Raw genomic sequence first — 16547 nt, 5'->3', positions numbered from 1 at the left:
TGGTGGATAAGGGAAGAGCAACTGACGTCATCTACCTGGACTTGTGGAAAGCGTATGACACAGTCCGCATGATGTCCTCGTCTCTAAATTGGAGACATGGATTTGATGGATGGACCACTCAGTGGATAAGGAATTGGCTGGATGGTCACGCTCAAAGAGTTGCGGTCAACGGCTTGATGTCCAAGTGGAAACCAGTGTCGAGTGGTGTTCATCAGGGGTCGGTATTGGGGCCGGCGCTGTTTAACATCTTTGTCGGCAACATGGACAATGGGATTGAGTGCACCCTCAGCAAATTTGCTGATGACACCAAGATGTGTGGTACAGTCAACACGCTGGAGGGAAGGGATGCCATCCAGAGGGACTTTGACAGGCTTGAGAGGTGGGCCCATGCGAACCTCATGAAGTTCAACAAGGCCAAGTACAAGGTCCTGCACATGGGTCAGGGCAATCCCAAGCACAAATACAGGCTGGATGGACAGTGAGAGCAGCCCTGAGGAGAAGGACTTAGGGGTGTTGGTTGATAAGAAGCTCAACATGACACAGCAATGTACACTTGCAGCCCAAAAAGCCAATCGTATCCTGGGCTGCATCAAAAGAAATGTGACCAGCAGGTCGAGGGAGGTGATTCTGCCCCTCTACTCCACTCTCGTGAGACTCCACCTGGAGTACTGCGTCCAGCTCTGGAGCCCCCAACATAAGAAGGACATGAACCTGTTGGAACAGATCCTGAGGAGGGCCACAAAGATGATCAGAGGGCTGGAACACCTCTCCTATGAAGAAAGGCTGAGAGAGTTGGGGTTGTTCAGCCTGGAGAAAAGAAGACTCTGGGAAGACCTTATAGTAGGCTTCCAGTACCTGAAGAGGGCCTACAGGAAATTTGGAGAGGGACTTTTTACAAGGGCATGTAGCGATAGGACAAGGGGTAATGGCTTTAAACTGAAAGAGGGTAGATTTAGATTAGATATAAGGAAAAAATTCTTCACTATGAGGGTGGTGAGGCACTGGAAGAGGTTGCCCAGAGAAGCTGTGGATGCCCCATCCCTGGAAGTGTTCAAGGCCAGGGTGGATGGGGCTTTGAGCAACCTGGTCTCATGGAAGGTGTCCCTGCCCATGGCAGGGGGGTTGGAACAAGATGATCTTTAAGGTCCCTTCAACTCAAACCATTCTATGAGTCTATGACTTAGGCTTTACTGTGATCTATCTCAAATTACTGTGTTACTTCTCAAATCAATCAAGCTAGGCTCCTTCAGAGGAAAATTTTGTTTGTAAAGAATTGGACACATTTAATTGTGATCAATATGATAAGTACAGCAAGCCAAGAATCAGCAGGGCTAGCTGGGTACAACTTACAGCAAGAGAGAATTACAAGAAAGTCTTGTAATATGCTTCAGGCAGTCTTTGGTTGGCTCTTCAAGACCACCTCTTCTTTCTTCAGGTTCAGGTTTAATGAACTCCAAATTAGTTTCTGGAAAGTCAATCTTTATTTAAAAAAAAAAAAAAGACAGAAATTCTTTTAGCAATATGTATTCTAAGATACAACTGTCAATAAATGTTATCTTAGATTTGTATAGGAAGCATACAAACTATGAGAGAAAGAAAAGGGAATAATTCTTTGACAATGCTGACTGTATGTAATAAATTACTTAAAAATGTTGGTGTTAAACTCAGTCCACAAAAATCAGTGGGAGCTTTGTCACTGACTTTCCTGGGAGAATTTAAGCCCCAGTATTTCAATTTTATTAGAACTGCATGAACTCAAAACTGAAGTAATTTTTTCCTTTTTTCCTCCTTTCCTGATTTTTAATAAAATGGTTCTTAAATGGAAAGCTTCCATTAATGTAGATTTTTTGGGGTATTTTTTCTAAAAAAGTAGGGATAATTCTGACATGTAGTTTGCCAGTGTAAGAGATGGAAATCAGATTCCTGATTTCACTTCTGGATGTTCAATTTCATATATATTGTACAGCATCTACAAATTTTTCATTCTTTACGCTTATGTATGAATGTCAGAAATTCAGGATAATGTTTTTAAGGTACAGAGAAAGAAAACATTCAACCAAAATTATGAAGCTTGAGGTGCTTGATAATCTGAGTACAGACTTAGCTGAAAATTCAGGTTGTTCTTCAAAATTCAGCTCAATTTGCACATCCTGTTTTGGTTTATTAACCATAATTGCTTATCTATATCTATATCCTTTTTTTAATATATGCATTGGATATGCATCACTCTTCTAAAGGTTAACAAAGTTATTCCCTACAAAATGTGTCTTGTCAGTCACATCAGAAAAGCTATCTTTATGACATTTCCAGCGTGTTCACAAATCGTGATACTGTCGCATGCATGGGAATAACTGAAAATGAGGTGAGGGGGGAATGAGAGATCCTCCTGTTCCGTTTCTTTCAGCAGAGAGAGATTATAAATTAATAGCCATTTACTGTCTCAAATTCCCTCTATTATTATTAATAGGGGGAGCTATTTTAAGGTGTCGTCGTTGACTGAACTCCTCAGACTAGAAAATCCCCATTTGCTTGTCTATTTAAAATAGGCCATTTTTAGGCCAGCTTCATTTATCTGTATTATCTGCTTTTACATGTCATTTGCTATTAGTCATTCAGCTTTTTAATACAGAAAACAATTGGCTTTGCCTTTGAAGTATCCAGCTGCTAATTTAACCTGGAAAGATGACAAAACTACCATGCAGACCTAATGCATTTTCAATACTGGGAGCACCATTCTGCCCAGAACGAGTGGGTGCTCAGCATGTAGTCATCAAGGGAGAGCTGTACTGATGCCTATTGACAATTTGCTTGTAGCCACTTCCTTTACAAATCTTTTATGCTACTCAGTCTAGTTGCCAGCTGTATGTTACATTTATAATGGCATGCAATTCAACAGTACTCAGAAAAAAAGTTCAGATTTGAAAAGGCAGCTGTAAGTCAGGTACCAAGTAAATGATTTTTGTAAAAAGTATTTTTGGAACCAAAATTATAACAACAAAAATAACCCTACAAAAACCTTCTCTAGCCCTCAGAGGTAGTATTTGATGTGGAAAGTATCATACATATTTGCCACTGCGCAGAAGTATAGACTTCCATCCATTAAGATTAATATGCTCTCTTCGAGCAGCTATAATGGAAATAGGATATTTAATTTGTGTGGTCTTGATAAGCTATGGGAACAATCCTTTTTCTTGCACTTTGTTAGAAAACAACCCTTTCCTTTGCTTTCTCGCTTTCTTACCTGCAATGTTACTGAGTTTGGTGTATCAGTACTGCAGATGCCTGGGGTAATCATTGTTGTTGTAAGCGTGCTGTACAGAGTCATGCTAAGCAGCACAGTTCCGTGAATGAGCCGCCTGCAATACACACAGACAGAAATATTGCATCGGTACTGGAGACATGGTGAACAGGGTTTATTGAAATTACATCAAAGAACATGGAACTGGATAGCTTAAAAGACAAGCAAAAGGAGAACAAACCTTTTATCTTTATGTGGCTAGTACAAATCTGGCCTAGATCAGTAGAAGTTGTACACTGGTGGCCTCACTGTTGTAGTGGTATCTGTGCAGTTGCAGGGATCATAACACAAATCAAGCTGCCAAGACATTCCAGGTCACCACTGACTTCTTTGGTGACAGGGGTTGCCATTTAAGCTAGGTGTAAAAGGATAATACCACATTTCTACCTCAAGATTTAATTTTGAGGACAAATACGTTAGAGATTGTGAAGTGTCAACACACTATATAAGGTGGAGGGTAGTATACGTTTACTCCACAAAAAGAAGAAACTCATGGCAGCCTACTGCAACCATGAAGGATCCTTGCTGATTTTATGTGTAGATGGCAGGGAGGCATGAGTACGATATCAGAGTCTCCAAAGAGCTGAAAGGAGTTTGAGTAGGATAGTTTGTACTGCATGTGCTCCATATGGTTTTTGGACAGATGAAAGATTATGGTCTGAAGTACCAGTCTGAGCACTACATGTACAAGAAAGTCTTATCACAAACAGACATGCATGTGGTCTGAAGATACGAAAACCAGCATGCTTTGGCAGAACAACACAATTCAGTCTAGAGAACTTGAATAAAATCAGAAAATTCAGGTGTAAATTCTAATCATAACCAATCCACTCGAATTAAGAATGCAGTACTTGAATAAAGGAAGATACAGTACACTGGACTTACCCTTTAATTTGTCCACATCTTAATCAAATTTCTGATCTCACTAACCATTATGTTCAACATCTCTTCTTTTACGGACAAATAATTTTTATTACGACTGTTCCAAGCACTGCTCAGTCAATACAACTGAGAGAATGATCTAGATTCTCTTCCACCCATTGCAACAGAAACAGCCAGCCAGGTAGATGAGGTTTGAGTGTATAGCTTTTACCTGAGATGAGGATGTTAGAGGTACAAGAGAACCCAGATGGACTTTTTGATCCCAGCATGAGTTTGCAACATTGCTGTAAAAAAGTACCTTTTGAATTGCAAACTGAAATAAATTGTTGCTAAGTCATCTGAAGAAGAAATAAGAAACTCCCACAAAGTAATTTTTATAGTCAAGACTCAGTGTAAACCTAATTCAGGGCTAATTTTTCTTTCTCACTTCTCAAGCTATTCATGTTGTTAGTGCAAACGTTTATTTTATTGTGAGAACACAGCTCAGGAAGATTAAAGACAAAACCATTTTCTGAAGTTTCTTTTGCAGCTGTAGGTGTATTTGCAGGTGAATGGAGGCAGAAAAAGGAGCTGTGATGTGAAAAAGATAGCACTCGAGGGGGAAAGCAGTTGTGTGATATGAAGTCTTTCACATGGAGGTCACTGATGTGAATGTGGAAGTGATCAATGGTGGTTCAAAGTTGTTTTTCTGTGATGTGTACTCGGATGACCTTTAATAAAGGAGTCGCATCTCTTCAACCACTTGTTTGTGGACAGTGGTTTACATCATAATTTGAACTAATTGGCACTTTGTTAGAAGGTAGAGGAGTAGCTGAGAACTGAAAGAACGCGAAGACTAAATTATCCTTTTAAGCTCTCATTCCTGCTAATCACTTTCATATTGTGCTCTAAAACTATAGAGGGCTTTAAAAAATAATCCATACAGATGATATCTCCTAAGAAAAAAAAGGAATTAGTTGTAAAAACTAGACACATATTTATGCCTTGCATATAGAGTAGCCTAATTTAAAGATTTACAAATAAGTGAGCAACTTATGTATCTTCCATCAGTAAGTCAGTCTTTGGACTAAGGCTAGTCTGTAAATACAAGAGGCATTTTTAAAAAGATGTGAAGAGGCATCGACAACTGCGAAATACGGTGTGTATTTTTGAGGCACAGCTTTCCCTAGCAATCTTTGGGGCACTGTATGCACTGCACAGCTAACATTCTTCAGGACTGAGTCTGATTTTGGACACACAAATGGAACAAGAGGGGCTATGTGGGTGAATGGAACAGTAAAAAGATGCATGATTATTTTTAGAAAAAGGAAAGTAGCAGGAGAGTGTGCATGATCCATCCAGAAAAGGAAGGAGCCAGCATCATGAGCATGATAACTATAAACTTTACTGAACAGACAGATACCTCTCTCTGCTACCTGGTTCTGCTGATGAGCTCAGGCAGGTCACTCCCCATTCTGTCTGCCAGTTTACCCATCTGTAAGGTGAGGGTAGTGATACTGGCCTTTGTAAAGACTCTATAATGGTCACAGCCATAGACAATGGCTTCCATGTAGCAACTTCAGCATCAAGCACACCAGAAGGTGAATAAACAAGTGCTGCTCTGTGCCTACTGCCATTTATTTATTTACATGTTCACGTAAAACCATGGCAGATGGAAACTCCTGGAATTGCACAGATTCTCAGCTCTTGTTTATTATTGTTTATTACCAGCACTAAAATAAACTTCCTGTCTTATTACAGCAGAAGAGGACGCTGCTATTTAAGGACAGCTCAAGTTACCCTAACTTAACAAAATCAACCTTGTATCCTGAAGTCACATGGGAGACTTCTCTCACCACACCCAGCAAGAGGAAATTTTTTTTGCTTGCTCTGTCCGATTTCGAAATACAAGTTCAAAGTAAATTGTGGTGTTAGAATCAGTGAAGTCAGAGGAATGGGCACTGTGGGGGACATTACAACTCCCAAATTGCCCCAAATGATGGATTTCCGATGTGTTAATTAGCTCTGGATCACTAAACTATTCAGCCCAAGAGACAAACACATTTTTCTGATGTGAAGGAATGGAAAGTTGGCATATGGGCTTGCAAACACTTTTGAACTGCCTCTTGTGTTTAATAAGACTTCTTGATACAGATGCACCATCAAGGGCCTTATTGGCATTGATTTAGGGCCACTATCTAAAGTCAACTACCTGATAAGGATGAGAAATGTGGATGTGGAGGCTCACCTACTGGACAAGCTGACAGCAACAATCATTATTACCATGTTCATTCCCAAATGTATATAACATTAGAGTTACTGTTTAGACTGGATATACCGGAAAATGAGGACAAAATACAGTGTCAAAATAATGTAATTATCCCCAAACCTGACATTATAAGCCTCAGAAATTCAGAGTTGAGGTTAAATTTAAAGGAAATCCAAAGCTGCTAAGCTATAAAACCCCAAGCACTCTTAATTCTGCATTGGAAAGATACTGTGAAATAACTACTTTATTATAATTACAAATAATAAAACATTCTAGAAAATTCAAATTAGAGAGATGATTTTCAAGTACAAAGTAATGCTAAATGTCCTACAGACATTTATAAGAACCACATCTTCCATCCCCACAGTTTCTAGTTTAAATAAATTCCAGAAATTTGAAGGTGCTGAATACAGTAAATATGAAACTCTCATTAGTTCAGACTTTTAAAACAAATTTGCAGTTATATTCTTGATTCTTTCCTAATTTTTGCGCCAAACAGAGTTAAAAAATAACTGTACAAACAATAATTTTTTAAGGTAAACAACTACATTTAGGCAAAGTTTGAAGAAAATTTGCAGGAAGTCAGTTTTGTGAAGAGTGAGACTATTTGTACAGAAACATGCAAAGTTGATAAGCAGTAATCCCAACACACATTTGATAAAGAGTATAGTGGCTGCCCTGTATATCCATCAGCTACTCATGTTATAAATCAGCACACTGAAAGACAACTGTCAGAATAGTGAGCGATATTACTGGAATTCAGGAAATAATGTAAATTAATGTCCTGGTTTTGGCTGGGATAGAGTTAATTTTCTTCCTAGTAGCTGGTACAGTGCTGTGTTTTGGATTTAGGATGAGAATAATGTTGATAACACACCCATGTTTTAGTTGTTGCTAAGTAGTGCTTACACTAGTCAAGGACTTTTCAGCTTCCCATGCTCTACCCACTGAGAAGGCTGCAGGTGCACGGGGGGCTGGGAGGGGGCACAGCCAGGACAGCTGACCCAAACTGGGCAAAGGGATATTCCATACCATGTGACATCATGCTCAGTATATAAACTGGGGGAATTAGCCGGGGGAGGGGTGACCACTGCTCAGGAACATCAGGAACTGGGCATCGTTTGGCAGGTGATGAGCAATTGCATTGTGCATCACTTACTTTGTATATTCTTTTATCCTTTTCTGTCCTATTAAACTATCTTTATCTCAACCCACAAATTTTACTCTTCCCCCCACCCCCCTTCTGATTCTCTTCCCCATCCCACAGCAGGGGTTGAGTGAGCAAACAGCTGTGTGGTGTTTAGCTGCCTGCCAGGTTAAACCACAACAATTAAGCAAATTCAAAATTTAATAAACTTCTATTCACTGACAAGTCTTTAACAACAACAACAACAAAAAAAGAAAATTAAACAGGCCAAATTATTGAGAACATTTTTAGGTATTGTGTGGTTTCAACATGGGCAAGGTATGGAGAAGAGATTGCAATAAGAAATGCTAAATAATAAGTAATATGCTTTATTTAAACAGTTGGGTTTTGCTTCTACTTTTTTATATATTTCTCATACACTCTGCTTAGTTTTTTGAGAGGAGAACTGGAGTGTTAAAGTCTCGGGAAATAGCTACAGCCCTTTAATCTGGCAAGGGACTTTGACATGGTCTTGCCCAAATGCATGAGAAACTTCACACTTCTTGAAACAGTTGAAAGGAATTTGTATATTTTATATGTTAAAATAAGTTCAGTTCTTCTTAATCCTCAGTTCAAACTAAACATAAAGAATTAAACTATGAAGGAGCGAAGCGACCATGCAATGACAATAACCATTTTGGAAGAGAAAATAGATAGCAAATTTACAGAGAGGAGTAAATTCAGAGTCTTTTAAAATAAAGTGTTCTTTTGCCCTAGGTCACTCAAAGATCAAGATTCCTAAGTAATATCTGGGAATAACCCAACACTGATAATTTTTTTTTTTTCCTTCTCTCTTTAACATAAGCCACAACCAGCTTGAAGAGAATTCCTGTGTTTTTAATCAGAAAAAGATATAATGGAACAGAAACGAGGAATTGTATTTTTAAAATGTTTGACATTTATTTTCTTTTTCCAGTGTTTAATAAAAAAAAAAAATATTAACAAACATCTGTACAGAGAAACAGAGACCACTCTCTGTCCTTATCTTTGCTGACCCTGAGAAGAATGGCTCAGTGACCAACTGGGACAAGGATTTGAACAAGGATGTTTGATGACCCAGGCAAATACCTCAGGGCTACTGGCTTCTTCAGAGAGCTTATTTCTGTCCTTTCCACCATAAATTAAGTCCTAGACATGAGAATGTTAATACATTTTAGAACTCAAATTCACCTCTGAGAAAAGTTTTCTTTTGAGAAAGTGGTATTTTCCAAGTTAGAAATGTTTTGTCCAAGACTTCCTGGAGAGATTTCTTTAATCTCTTTATATAAATTTACAGAGTTTGTTCATTTAGAGATCCTAATACCATAATCTTTGCAATAATACAAGGTACTCTTGACACATTAGCATGACACTACAGGTACAAATCTTTTCTTGGTACATACTCTCAAGTTCAGAAGTACTCTGTTGAAATAAGTCTTGAAGTTTAGTTGCATTCCAGCAGTGAGGGGAGTGAAGTTGGGTTCATTGCTCAGATTATTAATGTTTTCCACAAAATTGGTGAGTCAAATAAAAACAATTATTAACTTTTAAATTTTTTGTGGAGCCTCTCAAAGTCCTACTGTTCCTTCTCAATTACTTCAACTAACTGAGAGCATTACCTATTATGAATCACCTGACAGTTTTAATCCTGCTACTTTCTAAGTAGGTAACCCTGAGAGCTAGTTCACTCTACTAAAAAATATTCATGATCTTCCAAAGAAAAGGAAAAGCAGGCTAGGTGAATGTTCAGATATTTTCAAGTTTCACATTTCAGAAGGAATTTCAGGGCTATCCTTATTTTTAAATCAGTCTATCAATTGAAACCACGGTGAATGAATAATTCTGTGGAGTTGTGGTTGGCTAAAAGAGGAAAAAAGCATTTAGGCTTCTTTGTGTTAGTAATTACTATAATTGTAAACGACACAGCTATCAGATTAGGGGGTGTTGAACATGCTATTCCTAAATCATTCCTCCCCAGCAACTCAACTTTTATTTCTGCTTTGAGGGGTCATTTCAGCAATGATCTGTACAGTTATACAGCAGATGAAAGGAAAGTAACCCTCTATCCCCTTCATTGTGCTGATTGTGTGTACCATGAAAGAATGGAGCCATTTTTCAGTAAAATTTTCGAAACTGTCTGGGTGACTTGGAGATCTACCTAATGAAAATCAACATGCTTGCTCCGATGGCATACATTTAAAAAATATACATCACAGGGAGCTGAGGGCTTTCAGATCTTCCAAAAATCATTCCTTTGGGACTTGAATACTGAAAAATAAGAAAACCTCACAGGTCCTCAAGAACAGGATTCTCGCGTATCCCATTTACCTCCAAAGATGCCAAAGTGTTCCCCAATTAAGTTATCATGCCTAATGCTCTGCTTCTGCATGTACGCAGCACAGATCAGCTTGCTGGGGATGAGGACACCTTAACGCTTCACCTCAAATTAGATTCTCAGCCAAGATATTCTCTCTATCTATTTCACCCTAAGCACTAGGATCTTAGAAATACTCAAAATAAACATAATGCATGTTTTGTTTAAAAAGACACACACAATGGAAGAGTGAGTGATGTGCTCTTCTTCAGACTAACTTAATGAACGAAAAGTCATTGAATAAAATGCCCAAGCAGTCCTTGGAGCAGAGATTTGATTCATGTTTCTTTCCTTCCTTCAAGCTAAGTGCTCTAATCACTAAGTCACAGAAGAATGCTCTCTTTTTCTGAACAGAGTAATCTTGAATTTTCTTCTGAAAAGATGGAAAAAGCCTCTGGCCCAGTCCAACCTATTTTCTAGTGTTTTCAGCCTCTCAGCTTAAAAGTTCAATGGAACCCAAGGTCTTTCAAACATAGTAAATTCATACATGCAATCAGATTCTTTGGTTTTGTTTTGTTTTAAATGGTGATTGCCACCATATGCAGAAGTAGATGAAGATGTCTCAAGATGAGGAAAAGAGCTATAGCTTAGAGAGGGATGCTAATGCAGAAACCTGTGGGGCTTGAACATATCCATCTATTGCCCCAAGGGCATGCGGGGCTATGGAGTCTAAATAAAAATTAAGTATCATTGTAAAGGCTGGATCTAAATTCAGATGTCTCAGTGCTACTAAAATATATTTAGGGCACTGCAGAAAATTTACCTTAGATCTCTGTTTATGCATCAGAGACATTCAAGGCTACAAGGATCTTTAAACCACTGTTACACTGTGTGCTGTGTAGAAAGAAGAGGTTAAAAAAAGAGGAGAAAGCTTCTAAAGTGGTATTGTAGCCATATGTTTGGGTTAATACCTAGACTGTAGTCTTCGTGGTACTAGCCTGATTACCTTGTATAAACAATGCATGCCTTAAAACAACTGTGCCCTTGAAGAAGAACTAAAAGACTGATAGAAGGCATCGCAGGCTAGATGATTGCCAAAGAAACAAGTCAGCAAAAAAAAACTGTGCCCTTGAAGAAGAACTAAAAGACTGATAGAAGGCATCGCAGGCTAGATGATTGCCAAAGAAACAAAAAGTCAGCAAAAAACTGCAGTAACTAGGGGAAAGGTAAAGGCAGCAAGGGGAGATCACGACCACCAACTCAACTGAAGACTGGAAAGACTTGCCCCCCCCACCTGCAAGGAGCATGTGTGCTAATTTACATGGCAAGCGAGGCTAATTTGAACATAACTAACCAATGAGCATGAACTCAAGCAGGTTTTTGCTAATCATGTAACAATATAAATATGCTATAGTTCTTCTGTGTGGTGTGCTAGCTTTGTGGAATTACCACCTAGCACCCATCTTTGCGTAAACATGAGATAAATAAATATCCCGGCTCTGCGTGTAAGATTGGCTTATTGCACACTGGGTACCAGACCACGCTTGTGGGACAACAGTATGTAGAGGGAAAGGTGCTCATTGTGGTTATCACTAACTGCCCCACTCTGAGCAGAATGAATGAGTGTGAGAACAGAACGCAGACTGAAAAAAACCCCAACCATTGTGAACAAGAGATATGCTGAGAAGGATTTTGAAAGCTACAGCAAGAAAGAGTACAGCAAGGCCTTTCAACAGGCCTAGGGAACTTTATTTTAAGTGTTAAACAGTTACATAAGCCAAGTTCAAAAACAATGTATTGGAAAGAAAGAAAAGCTTACGGATGGGGCTCTTACTGGCACATCAAGAGCAGTTTACTGTAAGTGACTGCCTCAGTCTTATCACAGCAAGGTCCTGAAATGAGTATTTCTGGTTTTTTATATTTCTCCCAAGTTGAGTGCAATACTATTCAAGAATGGTCTTTTCTTAAGCTGCCATACAAAACTGAACTTACTCTTTTGGATACAATGGTGAGCATGTCCAAGCAAGCACTTCTGTATTTTTAGAGGCACTGTTTACTCCAAGTAGTTTTATTGTCAGCATAGTTTCCCTCGGAAGAGCCTTTATTCGTAGAGGAAAATTGATTCTAAAAGAAAATCAGAAAAGAGAAAAATAAAAGTTAAAAAAAATTAAGCATTGTTACCACAAGTGAGTTCTTTCTACATTTTTCTAGATGCCTTAACACATATAACAAGGTATAAATTACAAGAGTTGCACTCTGAAGGAAAATGCAACTGAGAGATCCCTTCAACACATTGATGAGTATTGCCAACCATTAACTTGGGTCATAGTACTTGAGAAGAGGCATATAAAAACTCATTCACTTCAGTGGTAAACACTAGAGCTGACAAAGGCAGGAAAAGCCTAGTTAAACTTTTGCTTTAGAATTACCTTATCAATGAAGGGCTATTTCAGAATAAGCATCTCCTAAGGGTGAATTGTAAACTAATAGTTATTTGCTGTCTTGCGTCTTCAGAGGGTGTCTTCAGAGGAAAGCTACTTAAGAAACTAAAAGTTGCTTGTGAGTAGAGTATGATAATCATTCTCTTGTTCAGATGTGCTTTGGTGGTGTGGTATTTCCCAACCACAATTTAAAGGCAGATTTTGTCTTAACAGCAATGAGCGATTCACATTTTTTGGTGAGAAAAGTCAGATCTATCAATATTCATCTCAACTTTATGTTGACCATTAGCAAACTTGGTTGGTGACTCAATTTGTTCATATAGATTATATGAATTGATTTAAAATCATAACTTAGAACAATTCTAATAAATAAGATACTTTCATGCTGTATGGAAAAATCATGCATGTAACTACCCAGACATGTGCAAGTCTATTTTCTTTTTCCTGAAGAGAGCTTTTATGGTGGACGGTGCATTTCTAGCTTTTTCCATGTATATTCAGCACAAACTTAAATTTCTCAAGTGGAAAGTGAAAGTAATTACATTTTTCTGTATAAACAAAATCAGCGTAAGGAGCTAAAGGCTAAAAGAATTATTCCACGTTGACAACATAAGCAATAAGAAAACAAGAGATCTGCATAAACTTGAGATTAAGAAAACAAACTAGAAGATAAATTTATATAATATAGATTCCATTTGATTTTCAGATATTCAGTCTAGACTAGCAGAACAATGCAACTCAGCATTTTTAAAAAGGTATAGTCAAATTTAAGCAGTAAGCAAATGTAGAAATCAGTATTTAAAAAGTATAGTAGCCTGAAAAACATAAGGATTATGGGTAGCAGAAATAAGACAAGGTAATAGCATAAGGTAAAATTAGCATAAGATTTTGCTCCTAGTTCCAAATCTATCAAAATTCTATTGGCTTCGGGCAAGTTTCCTTCAACGCACTGAGGAGCCACTGAAAGAAAGTAGATGGTTTTCAGCTGAAATTGTAAAGTACTCCAAATTAGCATTAGTGTCAAAATTTCAGATGATCAGTCCTAATCATTTGGAAATTATTCAAATTTCCACACCTCTTTCTTTGAATAACAAAGCAAGACAGCAATTTCCCACTCTTTCTAATTAACATGAATAGAATTGAGAAGCAATTCTCAACTGTCTTCCCACGTGTCCCTATTTATAGCTTTCAACTCTGCTTTCCCTGTCTCATGCCCTCTTCCTCACTCATAATTAGTCAGAAACAATTATTGGGAAACTGAACTGGTTTACATGGTATAGATAGCTTGTCTGTCTTTTTCACTTACGGGCCAAGAACTCTGCCCATGTTACATAAAACTGTTTGACAAAGAGTTACACTTAACTTTAAAGCATCGTTAATGCTGTGAAGAGATTAATGCTGTGAAGAGAAAAAAATTAAAAAAAAAAAAAAAAGGAGACATGCATTTTCTAATATAGACATTTGTTAACACTCCTTGTGAACTTGGAGCAATGAAAAAACTCACAGTAATCTCACTGCAGAAAGCAAATGCTTGCCAGAGGTTCCCTAGGACACAATATATAGCACAGTAGGAAAAGAACCTGGAAACTTTGACAAGAGTTAGACATCCCAAGAGTTAAAGTATGGGCCAAAGAGGAGCAAAATCTCCCTTCCAGTGACATGTGATATGCAGAGAGGGGAACACCTGTATTGCTTTTAAGAACTTTGATTAATGCATGTCTGAGCTTACCCAGTTGGTATTATCCTTTTTGACTGCATGAGGCTGAGTCAAATGGATGACTAAGAAGAAGAAAGAGGAAATGGAACAGTGGCCAGAAATAAGACACCCTGTGGGTGAACAATTTCAACAGTAGTTGAGAAGAACAGGGAAGGTACTCACTGAGAAGGTGCTATTCACAGATGTTAGATAAAGTTATACAGCTGGTTTCAAAGGCCAAGGGCCTAATATCATAAGAGCACTCAACACAGAAGAGCTCTGGGGCAACCCAGGCTTTGCCCTGAGAGAGTATAAACAAAATAGACAAGCCAAACAATATATGGAGAAGAGGGAAACCCAATGCCAAGAAAGCATCTGAGGTGATGAATGGTAGGCTTAATGTTAATTCCATATTTCGTGTCTGTAGGTTTAACATAAATTACGGAGGATGGAAAAAGAGGAGATGGTGGAATAAATATATTAAAAGCAACCAGCTAAGACAAAAGAAAGAAAATAATTAAGAAGACTCAGTCACTGAAAAATGAAACTGATGAGAAAATAAGGAGGCAACTTTTGGACTTTATTGATTATGTGCTAGATAGGATCAGCCTGTTCGAACTCTGCACCAAGGTGACAATCACACTTTTCAAAGATAACACATAAGTTCTAAAGCAAGAACTATATTCTTAAAGGACAAACAAAAGAAACACTAAACGAGGCAATCTCCTTAGGTATCAAATGATTCCCATCTTTCCTAAGAACATTCTGGGAAAGACTAAATATAATAAAATACTTCAACAGAAGCTCATGTTTAAACTCAAAAACCTATCAAGATAAAGTTCAGATAGTAACTGGTTAAAGCACTTGAAAACACAAACTAAATACATGAAAATCTGCAAATAAAGCAAGTCTTGTCTTCGGTAAAAACTCTCTTCCTAGATTCTTAATCATCAAAACACTACTCTCCATTTTTTTGCCTTGTTCAAGTCAATCCTAATTTAAGATCAGGACTAATTTTGAATTAGCTAGGTTTATTTTTCAGCCTGATTGATCCCTAACTGTATAGAGAATATTTGACTTCCTAATGTAATAGAAGCTCTTCCTGGTGACCTTTTACCAGATGCATTTTCAATGGCTGTGATCAACTGAAAATAGCATATGGATTAGAACAAAAGTAGCGCTTTGTAACTCAAGGCAAGAAACTTTACAAAAAAGAAATTGCCTTTTTGATGTTATAGCCAAAAGATAACTAAGAGTGAACATAGCTTAGTTGCAGTTTTGAGTGACCCAGACTTCCTACCATAGGAAATGGTGCCACTTGACGACATAGAAAAACAATTGCGGTAATACTTCATTAAAATACTCTATTTTTTAATCAATTCCAGCTTGAATTCTTGAAAAAAAGTATTAATTAGTGTTTATATACTTGTATATATTGTAGGAAAGCCAAACCAGCCTGTTCCTGAGTATGTTTTAAATTATGCCAGTTAGGCACATAGCACCTTCAAGTGGTAATATGGCACCACCTCTACTGTTCCTTCTCTCTGTGTATTTCAAAATATTCTGAATATACTGATTATTCTGCCAGGTTTTGTGCTGTTTGTTTATTCTTTCTTAGAGGCTTAGCAGCACAAATAGCAAAAAACACATTTTCTTGTTACAGAACTGTGACAAGTATTTAATATTTAAAATAAATTAAAACCAACATAAACATTTCCTTCCCTATGCATATTTTCATACAGGAAAGATCTTCTGGCATCACCATCCTACCTAATATTATTAATATACCAAAGTCATACTGTGGTAAGCACAACAAAGTAAAGTAGTCAGTTCCTGTCTTTATGTGAAAACATTTGATTTTGTTGTTAAGGGCTGTGTTAGATTTGGAATAAGAACAGAATCTATTGTCATGATCTCAACATGTTCGTGTCCTGCAGTAAATGTCTGCTTTATAAGCATCTCTTTTCTGAGTAGAATCTGTCCTGCCAACCCAGGAACATTTTAGTGACTCAAAGAAAGGGAGAATGATAGAATACCAGGTTGGAAGGGACCTTGAGGATCATCTGGTCCAACCTTTCTTGGCAAAAGCATGGTCTAGACAAGATGGCCCAGCACCCTGTCCAGCGGAAATTTAAGTGTCCAACGTTAAGGAATCCACTGCTTCCCTGGTGGTGGTAATCTCCCTGGGGAGATTATTCCAATGGCTGATTGTTCTCACTGTAAAATTTTTTCCTCTTGTGTCCAATTGGAATCTCCCCAGGAGTAACCTGTAGCCATTACCCCTCATCTTTTCCATCAGACTCCTTGTAAAAAGGGAGTCTCCATCTTCTTTGTAGCCACCCTTTAAATACTGGAACATGGTGATAAGGTCTCCCCTAAACCTTCTTGTCTCAAGGCTAAGCAAACGCAGTTCTTCTCAGCCTTTCCTCATAAGGCAGGCTTCCCAGTCCTTTGATCATCTTTGTGGCCCTTCTCAGGACCCTCTCCAGCCTGTCCACATCTT

General features: G+C 38.0%; 1 protein-coding gene across 1 annotated transcript in view; it reads right to left on the bottom strand.

Annotated features, from left to right (window-relative positions):
* PIK3C2G (phosphatidylinositol-4-phosphate 3-kinase catalytic subunit type 2 gamma) overlaps positions 1-16547 on the bottom strand; it is a 219113-nt gene that overhangs the window by 135421 nt on the left and 67145 nt on the right. Inside the window, exons 12-14 of the mRNA XM_019471996.1 lie at positions 11900-12031; positions 3242-3356; positions 1351-1478 (exon numbers count right to left, since the gene is read on the bottom strand). Of these exons, the coding sequence (XP_019327541.1) occupies positions 1351-1478; positions 3242-3356; positions 11900-12031 (375 nt within the window). The remainder of the gene's footprint in view (positions 1-1350; positions 1479-3241; positions 3357-11899; positions 12032-16547) is intronic.

Source organism: Aptenodytes forsteri, unplaced genomic scaffold (genome assembly GCF_000699145.1).
Source record: "Aptenodytes forsteri isolate BGI_AS27 unplaced genomic scaffold, ASM69914v1 Scaffold241, whole genome shotgun sequence".
Taxonomy (NCBI): domain Eukaryota; kingdom Metazoa; phylum Chordata; class Aves; order Sphenisciformes; family Spheniscidae; genus Aptenodytes; species Aptenodytes forsteri.
Note: the sequence above shows the minus strand (reverse complement) of the source record. Positions and strands in the feature narration are given on the sequence as shown.